Source organism: Cylas formicarius, unplaced genomic scaffold (genome assembly GCF_029955315.1).
Source record: "Cylas formicarius isolate icCylForm1 unplaced genomic scaffold, icCylForm1.1 PGA_scaffold_1__22_contigs__length_36826433, whole genome shotgun sequence".
Lineage (NCBI taxonomy): Eukaryota > Metazoa > Arthropoda > Insecta > Coleoptera > Brentidae > Cylas > Cylas formicarius.
In genome coordinates, this window is record NW_026844264.1 from 21044989 (window position 1) to 21059856 (window position 14868).

The window sequence follows — 14868 nt, forward strand, 5'->3', positions numbered from 1 at the left end:
ACTTCTGATATTAGTTTTTGCGTAATGCAACATCAAAATTCTGTTAAAAAAAAACGCAAAAACTAATCTTCGTAGAAACAAGTTTGATAAACGATACTTTAGTCCCTAGTTTGTTTCTGCACGAGCTAAGCGTGGAGCTAGTGCTTAATAAACGAGTATCTATATGAACATATGATGTACCATTTTTCAGTAACTGAGTGATATGTGACGTAACCATCAAAATTGTCAGACACCAAAATTCCATCTGTGTTTAAAATCTACCGAAATCATCCTCTCAAATTCGTAACTAAAGTAATAAAAACGTCCATCGTGCTACGTGCTGTTTACCGCAGCTGATATCTTAAACTTTGTATATTTTGGATGTTTTAGAGTTGATAATGCAAAACAAATAATTAAAATGTTCGCCACCTTATGGTCGTTATAATCTACATCGATAATAAACATGTTAAAAATTATACCCCTACCTCTAGATGACATTGCCTTTTTTTAAACACATTTAAGAGATGGGTGTTCTTACCTGTGGCTTTCTCTAAGTCGTGCCTTAATTTGTCATTTTGATTTTCTGCATCGCCAAGCACCTTCTTAAGTTTGTCATATTCAGATTTCAAATCACTTGTCACAAGTTGTTCCCGTAGATACGTAATTTCGCTTTCCAACTCTGACACCTTCTTCCTCAAAAGCGATATCTGGTTTTGCAGATTAGATATTTCGGTAGTTTTATTCTTAGATACCGATATTTCTTGTTCTAATTTTCTTTTCATATCTTCGATATCTTTCTGCAATTCATCGATCTGTTTCTTCAATTTGGTATTTTCATTCCGATGCTGCGCAGCCGATTCTTCCGCCTGCTTTAATTTACTTACTTCTTTTGCTGATTCTTTTTCTCTATGTTCTAATTTTACCTTCTCTGCTTCTAATTTTGCAACAGTCTGTTTTAAACTCACTATTTCCTTCTGCAAATCGGAAACAGTGTCAGCACTTTTTTTGGCATCCTCCAAAATTTTGTTTAGTTCTCGCCTCAATTGAGTAGCTTGATCCTCAAGATCCACTACTTTCTGTTTCAATTTGGAATTTTCCGTTTCAGTTGCGGTCAACTTCTCACGCGACTTTTTCGCGTTTGCCAATGCCGTTGTCAATTCTTTTTGTATTTTGGCATTTTCAACTTGGGTTTGGACCAGTGCTTTCTTTAAATCGGCATTTTCAGATTGAACCTGCCCCATCGTCTCGGCACAAGCCCTAGTTTCTTTATGCGCCTTACTAATTGTCACTTGCAGGTTGTTTATTTCGTCTTCCAAATTCAACAATTTTTCCTTAAGACTTTCATTTTCTGCCTTCAGAGTTTCGGGATGAACCCCTTGTGCAAACTTTCGCAATTCTTTCTGTAAATTTTCATTAACTTTCGTTAGATTAGCATTTTCATCTTCGAACCTTTTTATCTCAGTTAACGCATTATCAAGGTCCCTTTTCAGTGTAGATTTGGTTTTCTCGGTCTCTTCGTTCATCTTTTTCAGAGCATTATTCTCCTTTTTCAATTGTTCGATCTCATTTTGCAGCTTTGACAATTCTGATTTTAGCATGGCCGACGGATCGCTAGCCTTTAACTTCCTTAGGGATTCTTCTGCAAGTTCAGCACGCCTTTCCATTTCTTCCAGTTTATCAGCCAGCGCTGAAAATGTCCCTTCTACTTGTCCTGGACCAATGGCCTCTGCCTTTTCCTTGGTTATATGTTTCAGTTGGTTTTGCAAGTCATCTACGATGGCTTTTAAAGTTTCATTTTCTTTGAGCTGCTGGTCGAGTGCTGTTTTACTTATTTTTTCTGTTATAGGTGGTTGCTTTAGTTTTTCCAATAGATTTCTTATTTCATCTTTCTGACTCTCATTTTCTTTTTTTAGTTCTTCTAAAATTCCAGCATCAGTTTCGAACTTCTTCATTCTCTCAACGTCCTTAGCCAATTTTTGGTTTTCTTGTTTAACTTTTGCTAAATCTGTTTTCAATTTATCATTTGCTGACTCGAGATTTGGCAGTTTCGAGAGTATATCTTGATTTCTTGTTTCCAGTGTTCGATTTACACCCAATAACCTCTCCATTTCTTTAGTAAGTTCTTTATTTTCTTTAGAGAGACCGTCCAGTTGCTCTTCTAAACTTAAAGCTCTGCGCGACGTCGTCATTACGTTACTAGACAGCATTTTATCCAAATCATCCTTCTCTTTCTTTAGCTTCTCAATTTCGTCGGTTTTTAATTTTGATTCTAATTGTTTTTGTTCTTTCATCAGTTTTAATTCGGTGACAAGAGCCTTCACCTCTGATGCAAATTGTTCTTTTTCTATGGCTTGTTGGTCTAGAGCATTTTTTAAGCTTCGGTTTTCATTTTTGAGTTGCTCATTTGTAACTGCCAGTGTTTGAAGCTCCAATTTTAATTTATCATTTTCTGCAGACAGTTGGTTCACCGTTTTGGATAGATTCTGCATTTTACTTTTCAGCTGTTCATTTTCTGCAACTGCGCTTTCCAATTTATTTTTTTGTTGAATAAACTCCGCCAAACCAGGCAAATCGTCTGCCTTTTCCGACCGGATGCTCCACTGTAGTTCATCAATCGTTTTCAAAAGGGTTTCATTTTCTTTTGAACATTTCTCAAGATCTATTTTGCATCTTCCAAGCTCATCGCTTTTCACTTTTTTCTCAAGTTCCTGAATTTCATGTGTCAATAAATCCTTCTCCGCCAAAGATTTGGCCAAATTTGCTTCTAATTCAGCAAATGCTTTAACATTGTCATGCCCCAAGTCATCTATGATCTTCATTAATGCACTTTTATCATTCAAGCAGATTTCTAATTGCGACTTAGTGTTGTCTAATTCTTCCTGCAATTTGCCAATTTTAATAGTTAAATTACTTTTTTCTTTTAAGCTCTTGTCGAGATTGGCTTTTAATAATACAAATTCTGTAAGGTCGGGAATATCTTCCGACTGAAGAGTTGCTTTTAATTCGTCTATGCTTTGCAGAAGACTTTGTTTTTGAGTCGAGCATAAGTCCAGTTCTGTCCTGAAATTGTCTAACATTTCTTCTAACTCAGAATTTTTTTGCAAAAGTGCATTTCTTTCGTTGAAGCTTGATTGTAAGTCGTGTTTCAGTTTATCCGTTAGAAGCCCCTCTTTCTCTTCAGAAGCAATCTGCTTTTCTAGTTCTCCAATTACATTTTTGAGATACTGATTTTCACGCAAACAGTTTGCTAGTTCTTTTTCTAAATCATCAATAAACGCTTGCTCCCCTTTTCGATCAATTTGATGCTGTAGTTGTTCTACAAGGTTCTGTAACTTTTCATTTTCATTTTCCAAATTGTTTGTTATCATAGCATTTTCATTCAACTTTTCATTAGCCTCTTTAACTGTAGTTTGCAGAGCTTCAATTTTTATTAACAATTTATCTTTTTCCTGGATACACTTTTCAAAATTGGCTTTAAGCAGTGCAAATTCAGTTATGTCAGGCAGTTCTTTTATTTTTCCAGAGTCTACTGCGCGTTTCATCTCGTTAAACGAATCTGTAAGGCTTTTTTTTTCACTTAAACACAGATCCAGTTTTTCTAATAATTCATCCCGTTCCCTGAATGTTTCCTCTAATGTTTCCTTTAATTTTAACAATTCGTCATCCAACGTTGTTCTAGTCGAAATTTGTTTTTGATAGTTCTCAATAGTGGCTTTCATTTTTTCATTCTGGTTGAGACATTCCCCTAGGTCGCGTTCCAGCTGTTTTTTTGCTTCAATGCAATTCTTCAGATCTAGTTCTATTTTCTCAAGCTCAACAAAATCCGCCACATATTTTTCTCCATGGCGGAGTTTTAACTGAAGCTCTTCGATTGTCTTTATTAACTTCTTCTTCTCGTTTAAGCAGTTCTCGAGATCACATTGCAACTGAACGAACACATCTGAATCGGGTTTTCCTTTTAAGACCTCCATTTTCAGGTCTTCGATTGTTTTTAATAGAACTGATTTTTCGCTTAAACAGTTTTCCAAGTCTACCTTTAACCTGGCAATTATATCAAGATCAGGTGCAGCTGCCAACTCGCGATCTGAAGTACCCATTTTCCCTTTTAACGCTTCCTGCAACTGATCTTTCTCTCGTAAACAAGCGCTGAGGTCAAATTTCAATCTACAACTCTTGGTTTCTAATTCCACAATATTTTCTTTAGCCTTTTTCAAATGCTGTACCAAGTCCTCGATCTGGGCCTTGGAAATGTCTTGAATTTCAGCGGAGTGTCTCTTTAATGCCGCATTCTCGACTGCCAGTTTTTCGGCTTGCAACGCCTTTTCTTGTAGTTCCATAATTGTGTCATTCGCTCGTAGCAGCTCTTGCTCGAGGTGGTCGATTTTTGAAAAATGTGTTGGAGGTTCTTCGGACCTTGCGGTATACATGAGTTCTTCGTCATCTTCATCAACACCAGTCATTTTTTGTTTCTTATGGGTTCTAATACTCTCTTGCTGAGCTGTTCGCCTTAGGCAACTGCAAGTCGAAACCGTTAGTGGCACATTGTCCGTCTGTTGATATATATGTGTGTATTCTTTGGTTCGCAACTTGCGTTTACAGTTGCAATTTGCGCAACACTTGACGACGATCTTTTCCTTAATTTCCGGTTGCAGATTTCGTTTTTTACATGTACAGTTGGGACAACATCTGTAAAGCTTTTTTTGGTCTGCAACGTATTGCTTTCCCAATTCGACAGAAATCCTTTCAATTGCACTTTTTGATTCTTCCAGCATCTGTTTTAAATGATTATCTATGTTAGTTTTTAACGATTTTTCGATATAATTCAATTCCGCCTGTGTTTGTTTCCCTTTCGTCTCGACACTGGAGTTGGTTTCAATAGCTTTATCGATAAATGGCCGATTGCTCATCATGTTTTGCATGACTTCGATTATACGTTGTGTTTCGTTCACTTTATTGCTTAGGAATTCTTTTTCTGCAGCAACAGCCCTTAGATTGTTCGACAGATCATTAATTTGTTCTTGTAGATTTCGATTTTGTTGACTCAAATCATCATTCACAGTTTTAAACGAATTCTCAAGTTCCATTTGAGTATTGACTAAATTCTCGTCAGACGTTTCTTTCCGTTTTAGCTTAGCTCGTAAAGCTGATATCTCTTTTCTCATTTTTGCTTTGTGATCTTCCTTGGATTGAGCTAACCCATCGATATGACTAACAAGTCTTCGTATTTCTTCTTCTTGTTCTGCAATGCTTTTTTCCAAATCTTCTATTTGGTTTTCCAAAGCATCGCGTTCAGATTCGATTCCTCTAGCCCTCTCTACTTGCGCCCTTAAAATATCGCACTCGCACTCCAAACCGGAAAGTTCTTCATACTTTTTCTTGTACCTGTCTCGTTCGGTCCTTAACACGTCCATGGCTTTTATTTGTACGCGCATGTGTTCGTAATCATCTTGCATGCGAACTAACTCATCCAAGCTGTTCTGTAGTCGTTCCTTCTCAAGTTGCAATATTTCCTGGTCCTTGCATATGGAGCGTAGCGTTTCTACCTCTTGTTCCATGCAGACCATTTTTGATTTCAGCGTGTCAGTTTCGCATTTTTGGTTCATCACCTCAATTTCCGCAAATGTACATTTATTTCTCATATTATCTAATTCGTCCTCCGTCAATTGCAACTCCCTCGTAGTCAATCGCAACTGTCTTTCCAGTTCGTCTACTCTGCTCGCTTTGGATCTCAATACCAAAAGTTCTTCTTCAGTCCCTCTCAACTGTTCTACTCGTTTTGCAAGACGATCTCTGTCTTGAATTACATCAACTAATAAAAGCGACCTTTCCTTGAACACCTCCACATCGTCTGGCAAATAGTTGTATGCCATTAGCTGTCTCTCACATTGCTCTACTTTTTTTCTTAATTTGTCTCTTTCTGCGGTGGTTTCATTAAGAGCTGATAGCTTTTCTTTCAACTTTTCAATACTTTCACCGTCTCTTTCATTTTGGTCAGTTTTTTGCAGTCGTTCCTCTAATTCTTTGTTAGATTTTTTTAACGCTACATTCTCTTCCTGAATGGACGACATTTTAGAACAATATTTTTTCAGTACCTCCACTTCCTTGCGGATAGCTTGAGCTTCTTCATGTGGAGCGAGAGACGAACTTCTCATGTTCTTTATTTGTTCCTCTAAGTGGTGAATTTCGTCATCGGTCACGTCGGTACTTTTGGTGTCATCCTTAATGAAATGGACCATTATTTCGCTTTCTTCATCGTCTTTTTCTTCGGAGTCCTCGTATGAGACGGAATGTAAAGCGAAGTTTTTCTGAAAGAATCAACCATTGACAAAATGTTGCGTGCATATTCCTAAACATGTACCTTAAGTTCATTTAACTCGTACTGAGAATTTTGCAATTTTTTACGAAGATCGTCCCTTTCCTCGACTATATGCTTTATATTTTCCAATTGCTCCAGCGCACTGGATGCGATTTTGCGTTGTTCAGCGCCATATGCTTCTTTGACCTGAAAATGAAGTAGTGAATAATAAAATGCACATACATTTTTACACAGACACACAAAAGTTGAAGTTATTATCTCCGTCATTTTGATAAATCGTAAAGGATATTTTTTGACGAGCTGTCATTTAATGATCACAGTACCTGCTTAAATAATGGAAACAGGTGCGAAATTTTACCCTAAACCCATACAGAGTGGGGTGAAAAGTAATTTGTTGTCCTCTTTTTTTCTGTTAATAAAATGTACAGTAGGCCAACATAATATTCATCAATTCATCAACAATATACAGTGTGTCTCGCTTTGGTTGAAATTAAAAACTGAACTTCTGTTTTTTTTTTAAACAAAAGATATTCCAAACATAATAAAAAATATTTTGCGCGAAATTATTTATCTTTTTACCTCTATTTTCATCGCATCCAAAAATCCCAGTAATACATGATTTTTTATCTAAACTCATTAATTTTTACATTTCAAAGAATTAAACATACAAATTGTCATATTTTCCTGTTCTGTCGTGAATAAGTTGAAATGAAAATGTTGGTTTGCGCAATCTCTACCTCAATTTGTCCATGCTGGTCTGTTACATTTTCTTCGGTCTCGAAAACTTCTAAATATATTTCTTGTGGGGAAACCCTTTCTATTTGGCTATTCAAATAGGTGCCGTCAAGTTCACTAGCTGGCGGTGCCCTTAAAAGCGCCTCTGAATCAGTTTGCTCAACTACAGACCTTCCAGATAGTTTAGTTTGGACGGCTTTATTAGCAATCCTATCAGACATTGTCTCATACAAAATTAGCCCATCATTACTTGAAAGAGTGAGTGATTGTGTGAGACTGTAAAATGTGTCGGTGGAGGTTGTTGTGGTGAGGTGATCATTTGTTGTACTTGCTGCTTCAAACCTTTGAGCTATTGCTGGATAATCACTAACAATTATGTCATCTTGTAAATGTTGTTCCCGAAATTCAAGACTAATAGTATCTGTTTGTGTGTGATACGATTTTTTCTCGGCTATTTCTTGGAGGTCCAAATATTGCTCTTCCGATTCAGGCGCAACTTGGCCAACAGGCTCGTAATTAGTGAGATTATCTGTATCTTCATTAGCCGAGTAATAATCAGTGGTCTGTTCAAATACGGATACAAATTTTTCGATTACTTCCGAATCTGTATGTAAATCACTAACATCTTCGTCGGTTTCCACTTCTTGTTCTGCTAGTTTAATGATGGCACAGTGCGCCCTGCACTGTCCTCTACTGGGAACTCTTATTTTGAACAAGACTTCTGGTAAGTTTCCCGAAGAACCAAGATTCGTTGGTATGGTTACCAAACCTAACCCCAAAGCTTGTCGAGAGGAAATTCTTGTAACATTCTGTGTTGTCACATCTTCTGGAATTGCGTAGTCGTTTTCTTCGCACGATAAAGAGAGGTCTATATCCATGGTCTCTAGCTTATTGACCGGAACGTTCGCCCATTCCGGTAAAGACTTTCTGGGACTTATCTCTTCTGGCAAAAAATATCCTGGTGGTACCGCATCAGAAGCCAAATTAACTGCACCCAATACTATCCCACCGGTTTCTTCTGCAAACAGTCCACGTCTTTCTTTAATTCTACTTAACGCTAAGCACTTATTTTCAGCTCGGCACGTAGAAACTGGTACATCATCCGCCTTGATATTGACATCCGAAGGGTAACGACGAACTGTGACTTGTGATAGATTTGAACATATTGCTGTACAAGGAACAGGTTTTTCATCTTTCTGTTTCCCTCTAGGAGCTATAGGTGAAACTATACTGCATGTAGCTTGGCAACGCTTAGCTGATACAGTTTCGGTTGATTTTTGAATTTTGCGATCTGTGATTTGAGCTATACGTGGTTCCAACGCAACGAATTGGGTTTTAACTGACACGTCTACAGGATCATCGGTTTCTAGTGAGGTTTGCGTATATGAAGGAATATAAAGTATTGCTACAGTTTGCGTACCAATTTCACGCAGATTCTGTGGTTGTAGAAAGAACTCTTTAATTGAAGTTTGAGCACATATCGCTACACAAGTAGGTAAATCTTCCAATGCAATTGGGACCAAATCGCGAGCGCAAGTGGAAGTGCAAGGTGGCGGTATAACCAAGCTTGGTACTGGCTTGACATCTTCCAAGTCAATTTTTTTGAATCTTTCGTCTATTTCAAATTCCACATCCAACTCTGTTAATGACTCCACAGCGATATACTCGTCGTCTTCTATAAAATGAATATCATTTATCTTATTTTAAAACTGTTTTATAAATTATAGTACCTAATATTTCCTTCTCTATTTCAGCTGCCGCCCATAATTCTTTGGGTGATAACTTATCGTCTACCGGTATCAATTCTAATTCCTTTGGAGGCATTTCAGTTACCTCTAATTCTGGAAAATCAACTTCTTCATAGTGCTCTTCGGAAAATTTCTTTTCTAAAAGTGTCGGGATTTTGCGTCCGTCTGTTCCTTCCAAATCAATTAACTGGGGTTCAAAAAATAACTGAGGAATTTCTAACTCTGCTTCCTCCAATTTTTCTTCTGCAAATTGTATTTCTGGTCCTAATTCAATAATTTGTTCTCTCTCATGTGCCATAATTTTTGGAATCAGTTCACGCAGTATAATAGACTCTTTCTTCTCTTCATCTAGTTCAACCTTATCAATTTCAATCTTTTCTTTTTTTACCTACACATACAGACATATCAATTACTCATGCGCTATACTTTTCTTACTCTGCGAATTTGCCTTTTCTACTAATTCAAATTCCACGGGACTCTTAGGCACTACTCCTTTCTCCTCTATTATTTGGAGTTTATCTTCGACGACGAGCTCTACTTCTTTCACGTCAATTTGTATTTCTTCTTCTGATTTGACAGCCGGTTCCCGTTCAATTTGTTCTTCTACCGTCTTGAATCTGTCTTTCAATTTTGCTAAAAGAGCTTTTTCGTCTACAGCAGGGATAGTTTCTTGCTAAAATCACAAGATATATCGACTGGAGCTTATTTATTCAAAAGAATTTTTACCACTTTTTCATTCACTTCGGCTAGTTCAATTTTTTGTAGAATTTTATCTTTGGGGATTTCATCCACAATTTCTACTTTTTCTGGTTTCTCCGAAGGGACTGGAAAAACTGATACTTTCTCTTGGTTCAGGACAACAATCTTTGGACTCTCATCTGCCTCGATTTTGTCTACCTAAAATAAATATCAATTTGTAATGGTTAGTCAATCTAGCGTTACTAGTCTAACAGATATTTTCCTTTTTTCTTCTTTGTCCTCAGCAACTTGAACTTTTACTTCCTCCACCACATCAATTTTTCTGAGGTGCTTTTTGACAGCTTTCTATTAATTAATTATTAGAGCTTAAATATTGAAAAAAAAACATACTAACCTTTTCTGCTTTTACCTCCAAATCTTCAATTTTTTTTAAATCTTCTTGATCATCAAAATAAACTTCTTCGCTTTCCGCTACTTCCATTTGTTCCGCAATTTTTTCCTAAAAATGCTACTTTCGTTGCTGCAAATAATTCGTAACGAACAATATTTAATACAAATTCGACTGCTGCAGGTGGCATTTTCTTCCACTTAGCTTCCATTGCGGGCTTTTCCACAACTCTTTTTTCTTGTTCGTACTTCACTTTGTCTGTGACTGTATCTTGAATACCAACTTCTTTATACTGTAGAATTTCTTTATCTGATTCCTCTTCGTCAATTTTCCTCGTTTCGCTAATTTCTGTTTTCTCTAGTGTTGGTTCTAGCTGTTTATCGGTAATAGGAACTGTTTTTGCTGCAATCAACTCTTTCACTTGTGGCTCGTCATCTGCTACCTCCAATTTTGCCTGAAATTGATGCTCAACGTCACTTACGACCTTATCCACTTTAATAGATTCTTTTACGTCTTGCTTATCTGGGGCAGCTTTAGATTTTTTTTCCTTTCGCTTTTCAATAATCTGTTTTGGTTCCGCAGGGATGTCTTCTATTCTTAGTTTCGCATCCTCGCCAACTGTTGTTTTTTTTTTAATTGGCGTTAATTCAATTGGTGTTACCTCCTCTTCTTTTGTTATTAATTCTGGATCAATGTGTTTCTCAATTTCTTTTTTAAGCTATTAGAAAATGTATATTAAATTGTATGTGAATTCAAGCCACAGGAAACAAAACTTTTACTGGCACTGGCAATTTATCTACAAGTCGCCTAAATTCCTCTTCGTCCTTGACTATGGGTATAACTCTATCGTCTCTTATTAACTGCTCTCGTGTAGGAATTTTTTTCGTGATTTCTTTTTTGAAAGAATCATCCTTTTCCTTGTCCTCCATATCCTTTTGTATAACTTTTGTTTCTTCTTCTATTTTAACTATTTCCGGTTTTCTGACTTTAGAGATTTTTTCAAATGTATCGTCTTCTCGTCTAATATCTTTGGGCTCCTAAAAATTTGCATAACAATTTTGAAAACTAACGAAAAATTGTCCTTTTTAAATTCTTTCGGCGCTACCTCTTCAGCTTTCTCCATCGCATAACGCTCTATTTTGCTTAATTGATCTTCAGGTATACTGGGTTTTGTCGCGTCTTCATCCCGTTCATCCTGAAATTGAGGGAAATGAAATACTTACACAATTTATTTTTTATATTGCATTACGTCTTTCTCCTCAACTGCGTCTGCACTTTTAACCATTTCATCCCCCGGAACTTCGAGTTTCTTAACTTCTTTTGGTATTCGTTTAGTGTCGATTTTTTCAACATCTTCCCGTTCTCCCAATACATGTTCTACATATTCTTCATCCGTCTCAGGTACATGTGGCCGATCTTGAACAAGTTTTTCTTCACCTGCCCTTTCTTCTTCAATTTGGGGATATTTTTCTTTTTTAGCTATTACCGCCCGTTCTTGTATTTTAGGTTTCAGTTCCTTGGGTTTCCCTTCCAATATTATGAAATTTTCTTATTTTACGTTGGTTAACTTTTACTTCCTTACCTGGGACTTGATCTGTTGTCATTGGCTCCTTGGCATCAATACCGGGCACTGAAAATATTCGCCATAACAAATTGCGTTGTTAACTAACCAAAACTTCATACCTATCTCCGAAGGTTTCATTACTTCTTTTCGCAATATTTGAGATTCCACCTCCACGACACCAGGCGGTTTCTTAGTTTCCTCAACTGCTATCCTTCTGCCCCTTCCTCTTCGTTCTTTTTCCTTTGCAATTTTTTCTAACAAAGTATATAAATCGTAGAGTCGAGACAATTTTGAGTTTCGATAGCCAAGAGAAAAATGGAATGGTATATAGTTTGGTCCATTTCAAATAATCAAAGTTGCCGCTACTTTTCGAAAGAAGCGGCAACATTGCAACACTAAAAAGGTCTAATTTTCCTTCTACAGTGATATATCTCGTATATGAGACCATTAAGTAAATTATATCACAAACTTCCTAACTTGTGTAATAAGAGTAAACTGAGAGCATACTTTAAAAAAATATTAGTGAACTCTATTGTGTAGACTTCTGCATATATTCTATGACTTTATTACCTTTAATTTTATCTGGTGCTTCTCTTTTGGGTCTCTGAACTTCTCTTTCTTCTGGTATCACCACGTCTCTTTGCGTTTCTAATGCTATTTCGGTTGGTATTTCTTTTCTTGGCGCGCTTTTCTCTTTTTTAGGTTTTTCTTCAAGATCTAATTTTTGATCCTTTACTTCCTTCGTTGGTATTTCTTCATCAGCATGTATTTCTTCCAGTACCCTTTGGGTTTCTAATTTAATTATTTCGCTGGGAATTTCCTTTCTTGGAGCTTTTTTTTCCTTTCTTCGTTTTTCTGTGAGATCTGTTTTTGGTTCCTTTAATTCTTTTGCTGGGATATCCTCATCCTCATGAGCATCTATATCTTCTGGTAGCACCAGATCCCTTGGAGTTTTAACTTCAGCTGTTTCGCTAGGTATTTCCTTTCTTGTAGTTTTTTTTATTTTTTTTGGTTTTTCTGCAATGTCGATTTTTGGTGCCATTAATTCTTTTACTCGTATATCTTCTTCACGAGCATCCGTATCTTCCGGTAGCACCAACTCCCTTGGAGTTTCTAATTCAACTATTTCGCTAGGTATTTCCATTCTTGGGGCTTTTTTCCCTTTTTTTGGTTTTTCTGCTATGTCTATTTTTGGTACCCCTAATTCTTTTGCTAATACATCTTTTTCACGAGCATCCGGTAGCACGAACTCCCTTGGAGTTTCTAATTCAACTATTTCGCTAGGTATTTCCTTTCTTGGAGTTTTTTTCCCTTTTTTTGGTTTTTCTGCTATGTCTATTTTTGGTACCCCTAATTCTTTTGGTGATATATCCTCTTCATGAGGATCCGTATCTTCCAGTAACACCAACTCCCTTGGAGTTTCTAATTCAACTATTTCGCTAGGTATTTCCTTTCTTGGGGTTTTTTTCCCTTTTTTTGGTTTTTCCGCGATGTCTGTTTTTGGTAACCCTAATTCTTTTGCTGATATATCCTCTTCACGAGCATCCGTATCTTCCGGTAGCACTAACTCCTCTGGACTTTCTAATTCAACTATTTCGCTAGGTATTTCCTTTCTTGGAGTTTTTTTCACTTTTTTTGATTTTTCTGCGATGTCTATTTTTGGTACTCCTAATTCTTTTGCTGATATATCGTCTTCACGAGCATCTGTATCTTCCTGTACCACCGGGTCTTTTGAAGTTTCTAATTCAACTATTTCGCTAGGTATTTCCTTTCTTGGAGCTTTTTTCAATTTTTTTGCTTCTGCTATGTCTATTTTTGGTACCCTTAATTCTTTTTCTGAAATATCCTCTTCACGAGCATCTGTATCTTCCGGTACCACTAGGTCTTTTGAAGTTTCTAATTTAGCTATTTCGCTAGGCATTTTCATTCTTGGAGTTTTTTTCTCTTTTTTTAGTTTTTCGGTGACATGTATTTCTGGTTCTTTTAATTCCTTTGCTGGTAAGTCCTCATTCTCACGAGCATCTATATCTTGCGGTACCACCAGATCTCTTAGAGTTTCTAATTTAGCTATATCGCTAGGCACATCCTTTCTTGGAGGTTTTTTCTCCTTTTTTCGTTTTTCTACAAGATCTGTTTTTGGTTCCCGTAATTCCTCTGCTGGTATATCTTCGCGAACATCTATATCTTCCGGTAGTACCAGGTCACTTTCAGTTTCTAATTTAGCTATGGCGCTAGGCATTTCCTTTCTTGGAACTTCTTTCACCTTTTTCGGTTTGCCTGCGCTGTCAATTATTATGTCTTTCAATTCCTTTGTAGGAATATCCTCATCCTTTTGAACTTTTTTAGCTATTTTGGTAGGCATGTCCTTTTTTGGAGCTTTTTTCTCTTTTTTTCGCTTTTCTGCGAGATCTTTGGGTTCCTTTACTGGTATATCCTCATCTTCACGAACATCTACATCTTCCGTTAAAACCAGGTCCCTTTGAGTTTCTAATTTAGCTATTGCGCTAGGTATTTCCATTTTTGGAATTTTTTCCGCAATTTCCAGTTTGTCTTCATGGTCTATTATTATGTCTTTCAATTCCGTTCCTGGAATATCCTCATCCTTTCGAACTTCCGTTATGACCAGGTCTTCTTGAGATTCCAATTTTACTATTTCGCTAGGTACTTCTTTTCTTGGAATTTTTTTGATCTTTTTCCGTTTGCCTTTCTCGTCTATAATTGGTTTTTTCAATTCACTTTCAATATCTTCATCCTCCTGTGCATCTTCAGGTGGCACCAAGTCCCTTTGTGTTTCTATTCTTGCTATTTCGGTAGGTATTTCTTTTCTTGCTATCTTTTTCAGCTTCTTTCGTTTGTCTTCGGTGTCTATTCCTGGTGCCTTCAATTCCTTTGCTGGTATATCCTCATCTTTAGGAGCGTAAATTTCTTCCGGTGATACCAATTTCCGTTGAGTTTCTATTTTAGCTATTTCGGTAGGTAATGCTTTTCTTGGGACCTTTTCCATCTGCTCCTTTTCCCGTTGATCTTCAAGATCAATTTTTGGTTGCTTCAATTCTTTTGATCTTATGTCTTCATCCTTCCTAGTATCTATTTCATCGGGTGCCTTCGCTTTTTTTTTTCGTCTGTCTTCGAGAACTATTTTTTGTTCTTTCGTTTCCTTTGTTGGTATATCTTCATATTTTTTCTGAGGGTCTATATCTTTATCTTTCACTTCTTCGAATTCCTCGATTATCAGTCTTTCATCAGTTGCTTCTTGCATTTTCTTCTTTCCTTTTCGTTTTCCAGTTTCCTTTTTCTGGAGGTCAACTTCAATTCTACGTTCCTTGGGTATAGTATAGTCCATTGATTTTTCAGGTTTCTCCTGCAACGAAATAAGGTGATTTTGATAACTACCAGATTGTTGATAATACTTGACAGTTCATGTTGCTGCTTCCCCTAC

The 14868-nt window shown here is 36.8% G+C and overlaps 1 protein-coding gene across 1 annotated transcript in view; it reads right to left on the bottom strand.

Annotated features, from left to right (window-relative positions):
- Positions 1 to 14868, bottom strand: part of LOC132697113 (uncharacterized) — a 39463-nt gene that overhangs the window by 7273 nt on the left and 17322 nt on the right. The window contains exons 11-27 of the mRNA XM_060662405.1: positions 12000 to 14790; positions 11549 to 11683; positions 11448 to 11495; positions 11115 to 11392; positions 10971 to 11060; positions 10645 to 10902; positions 10377 to 10583; positions 10032 to 10319; positions 9872 to 9976; positions 9721 to 9822; positions 9505 to 9675; positions 9227 to 9451; positions 8761 to 9166; positions 8451 to 8705; positions 7033 to 8396; positions 6338 to 6481; positions 518 to 6284 (exon numbers count right to left, since the gene is read on the bottom strand). Coding sequence (XP_060518388.1) covers positions 518 to 6284; positions 6338 to 6481; positions 7033 to 8396; positions 8451 to 8705; positions 8761 to 9166; positions 9227 to 9451; positions 9505 to 9675; positions 9721 to 9822; positions 9872 to 9976; positions 10032 to 10319; positions 10377 to 10583; positions 10645 to 10902; positions 10971 to 11060; positions 11115 to 11392; positions 11448 to 11495; positions 11549 to 11683; positions 12000 to 14790 — 12634 coding nt within the window. The remainder of the gene's footprint in view (positions 1 to 517; positions 6285 to 6337; positions 6482 to 7032; positions 8397 to 8450; positions 8706 to 8760; positions 9167 to 9226; positions 9452 to 9504; positions 9676 to 9720; positions 9823 to 9871; positions 9977 to 10031; positions 10320 to 10376; positions 10584 to 10644; positions 10903 to 10970; positions 11061 to 11114; positions 11393 to 11447; positions 11496 to 11548; positions 11684 to 11999; positions 14791 to 14868) is intronic.